Source organism: Staurois parvus, unplaced genomic scaffold (genome assembly GCF_062004578.1).
Source record: "Staurois parvus isolate SC_StPar_1 unplaced genomic scaffold, SC_StPar_1.0 ptg000025l, whole genome shotgun sequence".
Lineage (NCBI taxonomy): Eukaryota > Metazoa > Chordata > Amphibia > Anura > Ranidae > Staurois > Staurois parvus.
In genome coordinates this window covers 2684420-2702619 of record NW_028317821.1, presented here as the reverse complement: position 1 = coordinate 2702619, position 18200 = coordinate 2684420, and the positions used below count along the sequence as shown (strand labels likewise).

Sequence of the window (18200 nt, the reverse complement as noted above, 5' to 3'; positions counted from 1 at the left end):
TGGGGCCCCTGTGTCCTTGCCCAAACTCAAAAAAGCCTATGAAAAAGGTACCAGGGGCATCTCATGGGGCCTCCTACTGACCCCAGGCCCTCGGGCAGTGCCCGCATTTCCAGATGGTCAGTCCGCCCCTGGACACAAGCCTTTGCAGATGTCTTAAAAAATGTTTTAAAAAAGCTTTAGTCTGTTTTTTTCCCTGAGCACACGGACATAGAGGATGATTGCAGTTAACAATTACATTAAAATCAATCCTTGCAGGATCCAAGTACATATGAGTAGTTTTTTTTATAAAGAAATACCCTGTAGTTGGTATGGTTTCAAGCCCCTGAACATCATTTAAAATTTACAGTAAAGCTAAAGAAGCTCATCCAAAAAGTAAAAAAACCTCTTAATGTTAAGACCATAGATTCATGTGACTTTAACTATTGCCTAATATACTATCACATGTGCTATTCACACCCATCACTTCCAGTGGTCACTACACAGGCTTTTCTTCTGGAAGTAGCAGCACCAGGAGAGCAGCGGAAAGGTACAGAAGGCAATGCAGCATAAGGAAATGTGAGTCATATAGAAGTGCAGATGTGACATGTAACTACAGCCTGTTCCTTCTGAGTTCATTTATCATCTCACTAAAGCAAAGTGCAGTTATATTTTCTGTCAATATATAACTCCTGTCACATTCCTGATAAGAACCAAGATGATGAGGACAGCCTCTCGTATCTTCTACCCATGCACCCCTGAAGGTGGAACAGAGGGTGCAAAGGGACAAGAGGAACATAAGGGATGTGGGATGTAGCTTGCAGAACCTCAAGCTGGAGATGCTGACTAGGAAAATCCAGAAGGCTGTACAGGCAGGAGCATCAGACAAAGGTAGTAGGAAAATCAGCAAAAGTTAAAGGGGAGCTCAGGCTTGTATGAAAGTTCAGGATGGCAGAGCTCACAGAAGCCGTCAGCATGTATGTATCAGGACGATGCATAGATGCAGGCAACTGCATCAGTATGAAAGGTAAGTAAGCACTTGACAATGGCATAGAGTTGAATCAGAGGCAGAAGCATAGTCAGGATCAAGCCAAGGTCAGTAACGAGGAGGTAGCAAAGTACCAAATCAGTAGCTGGAACAAGGACAGAGAAGAAGTAGAGGTCAGGAATGGGTAAAACAGAAGTATAGAGTAACATTTTTTGAGTGTATTTAGGCATTTTTAGTCCCATAGACTTCAGTGGGAGTGCCTTTAAATACGTGATATGAAAGTGTTTTGCTCACATTTTTGCACACAAGAACTTTTCTCCTCCTATAGCACTTCTCTCCTCATCTTGCCCAGTCCAGGAAACAAAGTCTTAAATCCTAATACACAAGCAAAATCACTTGTATAAATCCTGTAATATGCCTGTAAAATGCCAGAAAAACAAAAACACTTTAAAATCACCAGGAATGTGCTCTTTCACTATCCTCAGGTGTGATTGTAGGCTTAGATCTCCTAAAAAAAAAAAAAATCAAAATAACTTTAAATGTTTTTCCTTCTATAAAACCTGTATATGCATGTCTAAATTTGTTTTTAGTCATTACTATGGTAGGCAAAATGCAGAGTGAGGAATACTGGGTAAGGCATTGCAATATGGAGCTTTTTTCTGCACTGCTAAATGTTCTCTTTCATCACCCCTCTTCATAGGTTACCAAGAGCGTATCAGTAGTTGTGACTGATTGCAATGATAACGCGCCAATATTTGAGGGCACTCCTTATTTCGCCACAGTCAATGAGGTATTCTAAATTATACTAAATTAGAGATCTTGATTTCTGTCTTCTAGTAATTAATTTAATCTAGTAAGTAATGTTACTAGTGATAAGAAATAAGGTAAAAGAAATAAAACATTAATTTACTTGCTGCAAAAAAACTTGCATGAAATGTAATGTGTTTGCAAGGCAGGCTAAAGTACTTGACCAAAATGGTATTGACTTTGGCTTACAAAGTATACTTTGCAAGAACGATTTATCATATTATATTATTATATTTTATATGCTCATATAATATATCATAACAATTTGTGCTTGAAGCAACCTTTGACACCTATGATTTTTGCAGCTATCGTAAGGGAATCATTAACCACCAGTGTAAGCACCAATCTTTTCACTGACCACCAGTGTAAAAGTACCTCTTCATTGACCACCAATCTTTCCACTGGCTACCAATGTTAGGAAGCACTATCATTTCATTGCCTACTTTTCCTTTGGCCATTCTTATTGTCCTTTTTTATTTTCATTATTATTACTAAAATATTTTTGTGTACAGCAGCAATGGGTGTCAAATAAGCTATGTATGCCACATTTCTAATTCTCTTATTCGTTTTTAGATCTGCAACTTACTGTTCATGCTAATGTCTCATGAGCTTGCCAGTCTGATGGGTCATGTCCTTTAGTACCTGTGTAAATTGCTGCTTATATGAAATGTGTTCTATTGTCAATAGTCACTGTTTCAAGCAAGCATGCATTAAGCAATTTTCTTTCCTGAAACCAGGGGTTGCAGGAAAGAAAATTGCTTGATTCTGCCATCGACACATTAATTGTTAATGGGGGAATCTCTCCCATAGAGCTTTTGTATTCTGACTATGGGAGGTTTCCTAGCCATCAGAACACAATGATCACTATGCTAGCATTTCAAATGAATAAACCTGATAGGCTGGTCGTACTGAAGTTGAGTCTTCTATGGCTGGCTTTTGCACTGACTGTTGATTTTATTATATTTATTTAAAAAACTCATATAGACTAGGTTCACACTTATGCAGTTTGCAGAAACACAGTACAGTCTATTTAATATGATTTCCTAAGGATCTAGTTCACATCTGTGCATTTTTAGCCAGTGCAGATTTTTGAAAGGGTTTTTTCCCACAGCAGATTGTGTTTTGCGTGTAACAGACTTCATTGGAACTGCACCAAAAATGCATGTGTTGGGTTTTTTATGTTTTTTATGCATATTGCATTTTGTTATTTGTGTGACTTTAAGCTGGTTGTTAAGAAGAGGGCAGCTGCCGGTGTCCTTAACAACCAGTAAACAACATGGTTGTTAATGAGCAGGCAGCCAGCTGCTACCCATTTTTCTTTTATTTTGGGGGGGACCCCATGCTGTTTTTTCTTGAATTTAATTGTTGACAACTGTTTGTTTACATTTAGCTGTTGTTACAGACATGCTGGCCACCCGCTTCTTAACGACCATATTGTTTACTGGTTGTTAAGGTTGCACAAAATGCAAAATTCATTAAAAAAATACATCAATAATGGGTGTGGAAAAAAAACGCAAAATGCACCTAGAAAATGCATGAACCGCAATCTGCATAGGTGTGAACCTAGCCATAAAGTGTATTTCCACTTTAGCAGACAGATTGGGATAACACTTACTATGTCTTGATATGTGTTCCAATAGTATAACTTTAAAAAGTACTACTTACCATTTTAAATGCTTTTCTGAAAACTTCCACTTAGCGTTCCCCGTCAATATACTGTTTATTGGGAGACTGGGGAGTTAGGACTACCATAATTAATGCTGGCCATAGACGGGTCGTTTATCGGCCGAATTGTTGGCCGAAAAAACGAAAAATCGGTCGTTCTGCTGCCACCAATGCTAACGAAAAACATCAGTTTTTCGTAGATTTTCCAGCATGACCGATAAAAGAAACAAGAAGAACAGCGAAAATTGGCTGACGACATTGCCCCCCTAACGGTGCGAATATTGGGTGATTTTTCGTTCATACGAAAATTCGGCCGATAAACGACCAGTCTATAGCCTGCATTACCCTGTCTGTACTTTGCTGGCAGATCTTCTTTATCAGTTGTAAACTAGATATGTACACTGTCTGTCCTACTAAATGGCTAAATAAATGAAGTCCAGAGTTCTGCATTGTATGCTAATGCACTTTCAGTTCAATCTGTTGCTGAAGTGTTCCTAAATAAGCACACTGCAAGTTATTCTGAACAGTGCAAGCTACCTGTAGAATTATGTGTGTAATGCTGCTCCACAAAAAAAATCACTAGAATGGTAAGAAATGTTTTTAGATTATTTTTAAGTATGCTGTGTGAATAGGAACACATAAACATTGTGTGGGGGTTTCTTAAAAATTGTCACAAGATGGAAATACACTTTAAAACCTTCTGTTCCTAAACTGGCCTGTTAACATACTATTGCACTACGTTACATTTCGGAGAACTACAACAACTTGCTAAAGAATTTTCTGTCTTCCCCACTTGTAGAGTACTGCATCAGGAACTGTAATTTTCAGTGTTACAGCAAAAGATTATGATGATGATGGACAAGTACCCGTTTCATTTGATATTATTCAGGTATGTATTGAAAATCAATTAGAATTAAGTAAATTTTTTATCATTTTACCTAATGGATAACTGAACAGAATGACTAAAACATGATGGTTAAAAAATAGTAACTTGTCCTATTCTATTAGAGTTAGCCTGTCCTTATTTATTATCTAGCAATGTGTTTTCTAGATATACTGTAGCTGATGTGTATCAACATTTGTAAGTGTCTACACATTTAAAGCCTAACTAGGGTGGAGAAGGGTTTTTAACAATGCTGCCCAACATGTGACCTGCTGGTGCTGAAATAGGCTTCTGCTCTGGGTAAAGTGCACTGTACAAAAAATGTATCCACTTCTTGAAAGGGCAAAGTTGATACAACTCTGTCTTGTTCCATATCTGCAGCAATAGATAATTGCTATTGTAATCCATTTATCATGTACTTGGTGATGGAGGCCAATGGAGAGAGGGCTTTCTTGCGGCTAAGTTCCGGACTCCCCTGAGAGTGGGACAGCGGGAGTCAGGCGCAAAGTTGCACAGGTCGCCTGTAGGGGTGATGGTTGGTGGTCCACTCAGAAGCAAAACTGGTGCACGGAGATAGGTCTGCAGACAAGAGGTGCCTGTGCGTGGTATGTAAGCCCTTCCAGGATTTAGATGTTTACTGGGTAGTCGGTTCAAGCCAAGGTCAGGTACCAGGTGGGAATCAGAGCAGACGTAGTCAGATGGGATAGCCAAGGTCATACATAGAGGAGCGAGAGAGAGAGAGTATCCGTAAGCCAAGTCGAGGTCAGATCAGGGGTAAAGCAGAGTAGACAGGTTCAGGAGAAAGCCGAGTCGGTAACAGGAAATCACAGGTCAGAATCACAGGAAACAGAAACCAGGAACAGGGCACGGGGAGCTAGAGATCATCCAGCAACTTGAGGAAGTGATGAGCCTCATTATAAAGGCCGTCTAGCACCAAACTGAGGCTGATGTGTGCTTCTGCGGCCATGCAGAGTACTGGCAGAAATTCCAGATCTTCCAGAACTTCTGCTGTGGACAGGACCCTGACACCATTGCTGGCTGATAAAAGATAACAAACCTGTAAAAATATTGCCATCACCATTTCTGTCTGTGCAAAGCTGCCTTTAACGTATTTTAACGTTACATTAATGTTTTATACAGATTAATTTTTCCTGGGTGTTTTGCAATGTAATGTATTGATAAAAGGGAATTTACAAAAATGCAGCTACTGTGTGGCCCTCTGGATATGTTGGAACCACACTTGAGGCTCCCAATATTTACTTAATCGACTACTACTGGATTAGAGCTTCGGCTATGCTTTTTACTGTCTGTGTCCCCAATGGAGAGACCTTGTTCTGACTGTGATGAAGGGGACACTGGAGAGGTTGAGGAAGAGCTTTACACAGACATTGTCACTTTGTCCTGACAAGCTCATACTTTTATTTAAATTGGTTCTAATGCCAAAATGTTTTTGTTACCTTAATGCATTTCCTGCATTAAGGTAAAAAATGTTTTACAGCCTGCTGTCCCCCCCCCCCTCCCTAAATATTTGGCTCAATCGCTGTGCACAACTGGAACTCTTCATCCCTTCTCTTCCTCTTCACACTGGAATAGTACATACATTACATAGTACAAACAGCTACACTATATTGCCAAAATATTGGGACACCCTTCCAAATCATTGGATTCAGGTGTTCCAATTACCTCCATGGCCACAGGTGTATAAAATCAAGCACCTAGGAATGCAGACTGCTTCTATAAACATTTGTAAAAAAATGGGTCATTCTCAGGAGCTCAGTGAATTCAAGCATGGTAACGTGATAGATTGCCAAATGTGTAATAAGTCCATTTGTGAAATTTCCTGGCTATTAAATATTCCACGGTCAACTGTTAGAGGTATTATAACAAAGTGGAAGCAACTGGGAACAACAGCAACTCAGCTACAAGGTAGTAGGCCACGTAAAGTGGCAGAGCAGGGTCAGCACATGCTGAAGTGCAGATATCGCTAACTGTCTGCAGAGTATTTTCTAATACTCCTGCCTCACTGTACTAAATACTGTCGCCTTAATTTTTTTAGATCACACCAAGTATTCCAGGCCCCTATCTTTTTTACATCAAACGTGAAGCTGACACAAGTCCTACAATTGGAAATATTGTACTTAATGATACTTTGGACTACAACAAGTTGAGCACCTTTTACCAACTAAATATTCTGGCCAAGGTAAGATGATTTATGTGTGATAGGCATCTATTTGCTTATAATTTCTACTTTCCAAGTACATTGTTATAAACAGTGTTAAAGCGTAGTATAATTGCAACAACCTCTCATCAGCTGCTATGTTAATGTCAGAGCATTTCATTGCTCACATGTTTCTCAAAAGGATGAAGCCAAGCATGTAGCGCTACCCCCACAGCCAGGCAACAGGAATTTTCCACTCTTACTCCACAGATTCCATGAGCAGTTTAGGGATATTTCTTTTGTTTTTATTTTTTGGAGAACATAGATAGGGGCTAGGGGTACAACGGATGCCCCATACTGGAAAAACTAGAGGAAAACTATGTACAAGTGGTTAAGGACAAGCTATAATCTCCAGCTGTGTATATATGTGATGTATAATGTAGAATGTATGTGAACAAATAAACTCCAAAAGATCAAGTTGTAGACACAGTTCCTGGCAGTATTGCACTGCACCTGGCTGCTCTCCACCCAGCCAGAGATATTATGGGTGCTCCTGGCTCTCTTGCACTGCACTTGGCCATCCCCCTAGGTTCCCAGATATGTGTGCTCTTGCACTACACAGTCCACTCTAAAGTGTGGGTATGTTGCCTGAAAAGTCCCTTTAAGGAGCTCCTAGAATCCAGAGAACTGCTGCAATGATCTCTCTCTCTCTCTCTGCCCCCCCCCAGCTGGGTCTAGTTGGCACAAAGGCTGAGTGAAGTCCTGGGACTGTTCCTCTGTTTCTCGCTTCCTCTTGCTTCTGCCCGTCCAGGGGCAGAGAGCCCCCCCCCTGCATAAGGGGTCCCTCCAGATGACTGGACCCAGGCCTTTGCTGCCAAGACTGCCAGGCTGAGTATTTATGGACTGTAACACCCATCTGGGTCTTACCTCCCCAGGGATTGGTGGAAATCTGTGAATATTCAAGCTGTAACCTCTGTTTCTCCACCTACTAGATTATACCTACTTTCCAGCAAGTTCTAGAAGACAGGTAACTGGAGGTAACCAGGCCACTGACTACAGAGAAGCTAAACTAAATTTACCTACTCTAACAACCTAGGAGGGTGCTACACAAATAAACAAACATTGTGCAATTTGCACTGCCTGTTTCTCTGGGTTACAGTTGCTCATTCACTAGTATTTTTTCCACCAATAAACGGACACCATTCTTTCCATTAAACATGTAATGGGTTCATTGGAATTCCAATCATCATGCACCATTCACCTAATGCAAAATTGAAGCATGCTTACTTGCTTCTCTTCTAAATGTAAATGTAAAGCTAAATGTAAAGTTAAAGGATATGTTCACCTTTCTACAAAAAATAATAAATGCACATTTTTTGCAGGTAAAAAAAATGTGCATTCATTATTTTTGTACTAGGAGCCTGGAAGGTCTCCTTCAGACTGTCAGTGTATCTGCTTGCTTTTACATCTCGTACAGGCAAGCCGATACTTCTGACACTGTGAATGAATGATGCGGCCGTGGACAAATCTGCCAGCTCACCCTCTCCATTTTTTTTTTTGAAAGAAGAAATACAACGGCACCATTCTAAGTGTAGATGTGCGTAAAACCAAAAATGTAATAAGGTAAACAACTCACAAAGATATAGTATAGGATCACATGTCAATAATAAGTCACTCCCAGTAGAGCAGGTGTAGAGGCTGGATGCCATGCAGTCCTCCTTGTCCCAGCACCGCTGGTGGTGTTCAGGGCTCCAGGAGTAGCAGAGAGACACAGGGTAGCTAACAGCTGTGACGTCATTGGAACCGGAAGAGTTTGGATCATGCAAGCTCCTTTCTCAGGCAATCTTTTCTTTCTGACCTCCGCATGTTTCTAGTAAGTTGGTTTCATCTCATTTTATTGTACATGTGTTATGGTATATTAATTTTGTTTACAGAAAATGTACTACCTCAAACACTCCTGAGGAAGTGGATGAACCGCAAAACATGTTGAGAATATCTGGATATTTATGTGCTTTAGACTGTATTATCTAGTCTGTGATACTGATTAGTACCTCTATGTGGTTATATTAGTCCAGTATTGAGAGCTTTATTTGTGCGGTGAAAATGTGAATAAACTCAAGAGCTTACTATGGTAAATATAAAATATAAATAAATAAGTATAATTTGAATACTGTAGCCGCTAGTGCACACAACCCATGTCTCAGTGGGCTAAATAATGAATAATATCAATGAAAAAAATGCTGCACTACATATACAAAATTGTACAATACCTATCAAATATGTACATGTAGAACAGTGATATCAAAAAACAAAAATTATGCGACTGCAAAGGAAAATATGTCCAAAAAAAAAGAAATTAATTAATGAAAGTCCAATCAATTAAGTGTTCTCCTGTGACCCCTTCTTGAGATAACGACCATCGTGTGCATCTGTCACAGAATTCCAGTGCAAAACATCCTCCACCATATATCTGCTCACCTCCAGCAGTGTGACCTCACATTATACAATGTTTTGGTCTAAATGCACTTTTGTCCCAAATGTATGGACTCTGAAGATCAAATTGCTGAATAATAACTCCAAAGGATGCTGTCTCCAGATAACCGCCTCAGGCTCAACCATATTCCTCATAAACAGAAGCTCAACATAGTACTTTAAATTTTAAAAACTTTTATTGCACATTAAACATAAGAAATGCACTCACATTCAGTAGGTGCATATCTGCACCAGGTGGTCGTTATCTCAAGGAGGGGTTATTTGTGCTGTGTTTTGGCAATAATGCTTTTATATATTTTATATAACTGGTGTAATAAAGAATGTTTTTTTTTTATTTTTGTGATGTCTGTGGTGGTACCATGAAAGTCCACACTGCCTCTAAAAACATATTTTTTCTACAGTCAGGACAGATACAGTAAATGGAAGATGACAACGCTGATTTAGGTTGCAAGAACCAACCTCCAGAGTATTTGACACGTTATCTCAAACTTTATGAGTCACTAACCTGTATCATGCAGGTAATTAAGCCTAGTACACCTGATGAGAAAATCAGAAGAAAAATACCACTTTCTGAGCGATCGTTCGATAATCTTACTGTTAGTATACAGCTTTTGAGAGCCGATCACAACAGTTCATGGACAAGTGCGAAAAATATTCTCATACAATACCAGAATGAACGATTTATGTTTAATCAGTACAGTACAAAAAAAAATAGAGTGACCAAGACCATGCTTGGAAACAAAAGATTACATTACAATACATCACTTCACTTCAGAAGTTGTATTCTGTCATACGAGAATAGTTGTAACTTTAGTAATCTATTCATTTTTGATATGAGACTATAATTTTAAAAAATGGATGATCACTCGTCTGATATTCTCATTGTGTGTACAAGGCTTTAGTCTCAGCCTCCATTGATTCCTATTCAGTGACTCAAAGTTTGTGAAGCCTAACCTAGTCAGGATGAAATCCCTGGTGTTGGCATCTCTAAAGTGAATTGAAGAATGATATTTCCCAAATTTTATAACCTGACAGGTCCTCTCCTATAAGATAGATTGGATATAAATCATTTTGGTAACTGTATTGCTATTATTTTGTTTTATTTGTTAATTCTAAAGTGATTGTAATTACAGTGCTAAAATAATATTTATATTAAAATTTACAGGACCGAGGTGGGCAACTTCATGGTTCACTTATTCAACAAAGCTCAACAGCTTATGTATCTGTAAATGTTGTGGATGTACCAGATTTGGACCCTGAGTTTATTGGAGCACCTTATGTTGCTTCCATTAATGAACATGCCAAACTAGTAAGTAATTCCTCAGTTAATATTATTGTAAGAAGCAATTTACAAAGTTGTAAGAACCTCAAAGGGTTTGGGCAAAATTGTGTTAATGGAGATGCTGCTTCAACAAGGGCATTCTTAAACTGTAACATTAACCCAGTCATGTTTAACGCATCAGTAATTGTATTAGCATTTCCTGTAATCTTTAGAGTGAATATATTGTAACTCTAAAATTTCAGATAATCTTTAACATGTTAATATAAATTCAAAGGTAATTTTTAATCTGTAAAATCTGTAGTTTTCTACAAAATAATACCAGGTATTCCTGACATGAAAATCCTTGTTCAGGCACATGAACAACATTTTGTCCCTGCCTCCCAACTGCTCTCCTGTGTTGTCACCCTGCTGCATCTGCTTTCAATGGAGACTTTAATGTTCTTGATAGATGGCTCAAATTTCAGCCAATTCCTGGGAATGAGCTCAAATTGAGCCTTGGGTTACCCTGCAAGCAACAACCAGCTCGACAAATTTAAAAATTGACTGAGCTGGGTTGAAAAATATAGGTTGATTTCATTCTATCGGATGCAGTCACTGTTCGGCACCACCAGCAGCTGTAAAAGCTGCAGCTACCTAAATACAATAGCTGATAGTAGAGTTTCCCCCCCTCTCTCTTGTGGGCTGAATGGCTGAAATGTCAGCTGTCTACAGGAGCCTTACATGGCAATGCTGACAATCATTGTGCAGTCATGTTTTTCTGTTGTAAAAACAAAAAATATCAACTACCCCAATGTATAACTAGCTTTCAGGGTAAGGTGCACATTGAAGGGCTTTGAACAAAGCAAACAAAACTCATTTCCTAGCACACATACCAGCTAGCCAACAAAAAAACAATTTATGCTGTCTGAAAATGTGCAGTAAAAACAAAACTTTTAAGTTGCACCGCATGTACAAATATACATGGAACCACACTGCCTCATTAAGGACCCTCTGTATAGTGTGGTACTAATTCTAATCTATGGGTGCCTCAATGTCGGAGAATATAGTAATGGATAAATTAAGGGAAGGTATGCCATTCTTTCTTAAAGTTGCAGGGACACACCAGAAGCCCAGCATTATTAAATGGCAGCTGAAGGCATCCAGTGTGTCCCCATACCAAATGTTCTGCTGTTGTCAATAGTAGGAAAAGAATAATTTACTAAAGAAAATAGACTGTTCACCTTGCAAGGAAATTTTCCTGACAGACTCCATGGCAACATAAGTATGGGTTAGCCCCACCCTCTTCTCTCCTATAGGACCACACTCCTATAAATCTTTGCTCCAAGCCAGAGGCTGTGTTCCTTTATTGTCCACCTCCTATGGACCTAGTGTATGCAACTCTTACCTTGTTCCCGTAAAACAGATGGCAACATCCGTGACCAAGGCCCGGCGAGCCTCTCCGGGAGATGTGAGGTGATGCGCCGCTTGTTGGTTACAGGGGTCCCCAGCACATGGTGGGGTATGGGACACGGTGAATGGATGCGGTGCTGGTGGAGTTGTGCAGATGCATCCCTCATCAATTCCAGACCATGGTTTCCCTTACTGACGCAGCTCAGCTTTCGGGATCCGATTCCTCTCCCTCTCAAGCCAGACCTGCCGTTACAGAGGGCCATTCTTCACCCTTGCTCAGCCCGGCTTCATATAATGGCCTGGTTCTTGAGAGGGGGAGGCTGGAGGCCTTATATTGTCCGGTTGAAGTTATCCCTACCCTGATAAATGCCAGGAGACCAAGTACTGGGATTCCTACAGTCAGGCTTGGATCTGCCCCTCTCAGTCAGCACCCTCAGGGTTCAAGTGTCAGCCATCTCGGCCTTCAGTGGAGTATCATAGGCCGACCACTCTTTTGTCAGGCAATTCTTCAAGGGGGTGGTAAGGTTGAGGCCACAGAGAAAATTCTAAACGGGACCTCCCACTTGTCCTCGACTTCTTCGCTGGAGTCGTCCCAGAATTGGCTGGTTCACCCATAGTGAAGAAGCTCTCAATCAAGGCGGCCTTTCTGGTGGCGGTTATATCCGCAAAGAGTTTCTAAAATCGGGAACCTTGGCTGCAAAGAACCGTTTTTGATATTCTTCCCAGATCGAGTGGTCCTCATCCCTATGCTAGGTTCTAATCCTAAAGTGACCTCGGTCTTCCATGAAAACCAGGAGATTGTCAGGCCAACGTTTAGAGCAGAGGCCTTGAATTAAAATTTATGGAGGTGCAGTCAGCAAAATTTCCTTCCAGCAGAGGTCCAAATCTCAGCAGCGATATAACACATCACAGTCTCCCGGTACATTATGATCTTTAGTGTACCTTTCATACTGTAGTACCCTCTACATCACAGTCCCTTCTTAAAAGAAGTCCCACAGTGTCCTTTTTTCTCCTTCACATCACTGCCCACCTTTACACCACAATGCTCCTTAACAAAACAGTGTCTCCTAACACAACACAGCGCCCCTAACACAACACACCACCCCTTAATACAACACAGCGCCCCTAACATAACAGCACCCCTTAACATAACACAGAGCCCCTTAACATAACACAGTATCCCTTAACATAACAGAGGTCTTTGCATGTCGACTGGCTGGGTGGTCACCGGCTTCTGCCCCTCGGTCCCGATCTGCAACTCCTCACGCCCCGCCCACCGAGGGGCGATCCTTTCTGGACCACGGCAGTGCTGCTGCTGCGTGTCCTCTTCCGGGCCTCCCGTCTGGCTGCTGGTGTTGTCCTCGCAGTAGGTGGGGTGTGGGGGGCTGTGTGTTGGGACTGGGGGGCGGGAGCTGGTGATTTCCCAGCTTGTTGGTGTGTGGGGACTTCTGCTCTCTGCGGCTCGAGGTGGGAGGCAGGAGTCTTTTAATGTTGGTGGGCTGGGAGTTCACCCACTTGTTGACATGTTGAACTGGGCGGCTCCCTCCCCTTGGTCCCAATCTGCAGCTCCTCTGCTGTGGGGCTGGCATCGGTCGCTGGGTGGGGGGCCTGGGGGAGGGCAGTGGTGGTGGCATAGCTGCGGTCCAGACAGGACTTTCCCACTGGTTTTAGAGCCTTTGGAGTCAATGACATTCACCTCCTGGACGTAGGTGAGACCCTAAAGCTGTACTTGAAAGTCACAGCATCCTTCCATAGGTCAGACCATCTATTCATCTTTTTCCATGGGAAGAGTAAAGGTGACTGGGCTTCTCCCAGGCCAATCGCAGCATGGATTGTCCAGGCCATCTAAATGGCCTACAGAGCTAAGTCCCTGGCATGGTTCCTCCAGAGGCGGTTACTATACACTCAGCCAGAAGTGTCTACATCCCGGGTGGCTTTCTGGCATGTCGCCCCTGAAATGATCTGCAGAGCGGCCTCATGGTCCTCAATAAACACTTTTACAGCTCATTACTGTGTAGAGCCTGCTTCTTTATTCTCTGTTCATTTTGGTTTGAAAGTCCTGTATGTTGATGGAGCAAGTTAAAGTCTTTGTTTGAGTAACTGCCCACCTGTGTGTGTATGGATAGTTATTTCCCATACGTATGCTGCCATGGAGTCTGTCAGGAAAATAGAACATTTTCTACAAATACTTACTGTAATTTTCCTTTTCTGATGGACTCCATGGCAACAGGAGTACCCTCCCAATACCATTAGTAGGCTACTTATAGAACACAACCTCTGGCGAGGAGCAAAGATTTATGGGAGTGAGGTCCTATAGGAGAGGAGAGGGCAGGGCTAACCCATATGTACAGTATGCTACCATGGAGTCGATCAGGAAAGGAAAATGACGGTAAGTATTTAATAGCAATGTTATGTTTTTCCCAGAGTTTAGTGAATGAGGTGAAGCTCTGCTAACTTCTATTATCCAATGATCTGCAAGCAAAAATGCTGTTTTTTTTTAAATTCCTTGCCCGTGATTGATCATTCATTGCAAAGCAAAATTGCACCACATCACCAAGCTCTAGAGAAGATTCCCTTGCGAAGTGAGCAGCTATTTGCCTCAACTCCAAAGTGTCTATAAGAGGCAACTTCCTTCAAAGCAGAGCAGGCGCATTTTATTTATCTACTTCATGCCCTAGCCTAGGATCACTTATGTGCTTGCTAATTTGCGTTCACACATCACAAGTACAGCAGTCCATTCTTTGAATGGTGTGCTGTACCCATGAGAAACACTGGGAAAAAAGTCCCTGACCTTTTTTTAAAAAATTGGCTGCACAGAAGCACATTGTGCTGCTGCATGATGCGCTTGCAGATACCAATGCGTGGGGATGGTGTTACAAAATAATTGGGTCCTCCATGCATCTATTAAAGAGCAGCACTTTTCTGTGTTGGTGGGGAACGCACGTAATTATGCACGCATTCACGACCCACACTTGTGAACCTAGGCGTATACCACCTGCAGTATGACGTAAAATAGTACTACAAGTGTATGTCCTTAGTATACTTTTCCATTAGTTGTAGTGAATATTCACATTAGTGAAGTGCACCTTTTTGTAAGATGTGCTATACAGTGAAATGCAATGCTTTATAACGGGCATACAAAAAATAAAACATTTTTATTAACACTTATTGTGCAATTGAATGATTACCAGTTTACTTTTCAATTAAACATTCTCTTTCCCTGTCTCATAATAAACCCCTGTCTTATTGATATGTTTTTTTCTAGGATGAATTTGTTCTGAAAGTTTCAGCCATTGATGCAGACAGAGGAATTAATGATAAAATCCTATATTTCATCCAAAGTAAGTATGCTATCTCCCTGGAGGAAGTATTAGAGGTGTAAAATGAGTATAGATTTTTAATTTTGATTTCTTTTTACTTCAGGTTCCACAGTCAGTGATCTCTTCCGCATAGATCAATTAACAGGAGAAATTCATGTAAGTGGTGACATAGACAGAGAGGAATTAGTGAATAATGATGAGCAAGTTATACTGACTGTGATGGTAAGTATCACACTTGAATCCATCTGAAACTATAGAAAGTAGTTACAGGTACACCTTGCTAGTACCGGGTTGAATGACAGAACTGCAAGTCCCGACAGCCTTAGCGGCTGTGGGCTTGAAGTTTTCAGTGAATTATCACAGCGCTGTGGAGCGCCATGGTAGTTCATTGAAGCTTTCTGTCAGAATATCTACTTGCCCATACATCCTGTACGGCAAGCAGATATTCTGACAGGTCTGCAGGAGATCTTCATAGCAACAGCGCAATGCTTTCCAGGCTCCTGTAGAGAAAAATACCTGCAAAAAAATGTGCATTTGTTATTTTTGTCTAAAAGGTGAACTTGTCCTTTAATCCTTCGTGACATAGACTCAACAAGGTGTTGGAAACATTCCTCAGAGATTTTGGTCCATATTGACATGAGTTACTGTTGCCTTTCTATCATCTTGAACCAGTCTACCCATTCTCCTCTGACCTCTGACATCAACAAGACATTTTCGTCCACACAACTGCCGCTCACTGGATATTTTCTCTTTTTCCGACCATTCTCTGTAAACTCTAGAGATGGTTGTGCCTGAAAATCCCAGTAGATCAGCAATTTTTTAAATACTTAGACCAACCCGTTTGGCAACAACAACCATGCCATGTTCAAAGTCACTTAAATCCTATTTCTTCCCCATTATGATGCTCGGTTTGAACTTCAGCAAGTTGCCACCATGTGATTGGCTGAATTGAACAGGTGTACCTAATAAAGTGGCCAGAGAGTGTATACACTTTTGAGTACATACAGTAAATACATGCTTTTTATAAATCCATCTGTATATTAAAAGAAAATAGACAATTATTTGTTTTCCAGCATGCAAAGTGCATGTCATGTGATCGCCGTTCATACCAAAGTAATTCATGGACCTGCAGGTGGGAGTGTACAAAGCATTGTAGGAAGTGACGTTTGCTGCCGAGTGTCCTCGTTTCCAAGATTTCACAATCAGCAGGGTCAGATCGGCTGGCTGAGGAAGCCATTTTCAGGCAGAAGGAATGGGGGGCAAGGCTTTATATCTAGCAGTGGGATGATATAGGACATAAACTGCCTATGCCAACACGGATTCACTGTGGCTATGATTAACGCAGTCAGTTTATTATCAGGAGGAAGCTCAAAGGCAGGATCAACCAGGTAATTGAGAAGAGCAGTAGGCACTAATACAATAGTAGCCTCCCTAGCGGTCTGATTATGTCCATATTTCTGTGCTCAAAGCGGTACATTTTTTTGCATGGAAATATGTATTTTTTTATTGTAGGCCTGTAATTTTTAGGAATAACTCACTGAAATCTGTCCGAACAAGAGTCTAGTAAACATCCCGGGTATGTTAAAATTTGAAACACGAAATCATAAATTATAATTTAATAAATAAGCATACATTTAATTAAATAATATAATCAAACCAAAAACACTGAAATTTGAAATATAGCGCCAAGTTCGCACATCACTGAGCAAAGTCGCAAAATCGTTTTCAGTGTCTGATGACGAATTTCCCCACGAATCATTGTCACTCAATTCTGAAAGTGATTCTGATTTACTATCGCTGTTCTCTAGATGGTCTAAAACTGCTTTTGACCTAAAGGGACACTTTTTGGACGCCATGGACATTTCTCAGTTTCCAGGCAGAAAGAACAGTAAAACTGCAGGCAGGGCACATGACAAAGCACAAGGGACAAAATGTATGTGAAATGGTTTGATACAGTAATGTTTACTATGTGATTTTAGTGTATTTAGTGAATGTCACTTTTACAACTTTCAAATTTCCCGCCAGTTCCATCCCTGTACGTCCCAACGTCGCAGGGAACGGAACCCAGAAGACAGATGCCGGCATCCACCGGAGGACATTGCAGGGGACACTGCAGGAGGGACATCGCGGGAGTGAATAAGAGATCCCGGAGCAGCGCTGCAGGGTATTCCCGAGTGTAGCTCGGGGTTACTGCTTGTGCTGAAACTTTACCCCGAACTACACTCTGGAACAATGCCAGGGAGGTTAAAATGAAACAGCAAATTGAAATACATTAAAGAAACAGTGCAAAGCTTTTACATTTTTAGGTTTTCAGGCACTTTAACAAGTAAACGTATGGTTTTTTTTTACAAAAACTACATGGTGCAAAATCTGGTGCAGCTCTGCATAGAAACCAATAAGCTTCCAGGTTACATTGTCAAAGCTTAATGGAACAAGCTGAAGTTAGGAACTGATTGGCTATCATGCACAGCTGCACCACCTTCTGAGTGCTCCAGTTTTAGTTTTAGTTTAATTCTAACTCATAGAGTCATTACAACTAAATGTCAATATATACTACATACCATGAGCCAGATGGAAAGAGAGAATTAAAGGAGCCCAGTGTTGAAAATTGTCAAATCATTGAACACTAATTTCACTTTTTGCAACATGTTACACATTTAGGGTGTAACATGTAACATGTTGCTAAGCAAAGGTGAATTATACACCTTATTACCACTGACAGGTACCATGAATAACATTGATTATGTCATTAAAATGGAACCTGAAAGTGAGTGGGATATATTAAACAGTGAGTGAGCATGTTGTCCCTGAAGTTGATGTGTTGAAAAATGGCCAAGTGAAAGGATTTGAGGGATGTTTTCAGTCAGCAGTGGTCAGGACCTACCAAAAGTGGTCCATGGAAAGAAGACTAGTGAACTGGTGAAAGGGTCATGGGCAGCCAAGGCTCACTCATTATTATTATTGTTATTATACAGGATTTATATAGCACCAACAGCTTGCATAGCCTTTTACAGTTGATGTACGTGGGGAGCAGAGGCTGGCCCATGTAGTCCAATCAAATAGGAGAACTACTGTAGCCTAAATTGCTGAAAATGGTAATGCTGGTTCCGGTAAAAAGATGTCAGAACACATGGCATCAGTTTGCTGTGTATAGTGCTGCAAAGCCGAAGACCGGTCAGGGTGCCCACAGCCAAAAGTGCCTACAATAGGCAGGTGAGCAATAGAAATTTACAATTCTA

General features: G+C 41.0%; 1 protein-coding gene across 1 annotated transcript in view; it reads left to right on the top strand.

Annotated features, from left to right (window-relative positions):
- LOC149471175 (cadherin-related family member 2-like) overlaps positions 1-18200 on the top strand; it is a 133314-nt gene that overhangs the window by 29469 nt on the left and 85645 nt on the right. The window contains exons 5-10 of the mRNA XM_089693690.1: positions 1665-1754; positions 4236-4325; positions 6376-6519; positions 10136-10279; positions 14907-14982; positions 15065-15183. Of these exons, the coding sequence (XP_089549816.1) occupies positions 1665-1754; positions 4236-4325; positions 6376-6519; positions 10136-10279; positions 14907-14982; positions 15065-15183 (663 nt within the window). The remainder of the gene's footprint in view (positions 1-1664; positions 1755-4235; positions 4326-6375; positions 6520-10135; positions 10280-14906; positions 14983-15064; positions 15184-18200) is intronic.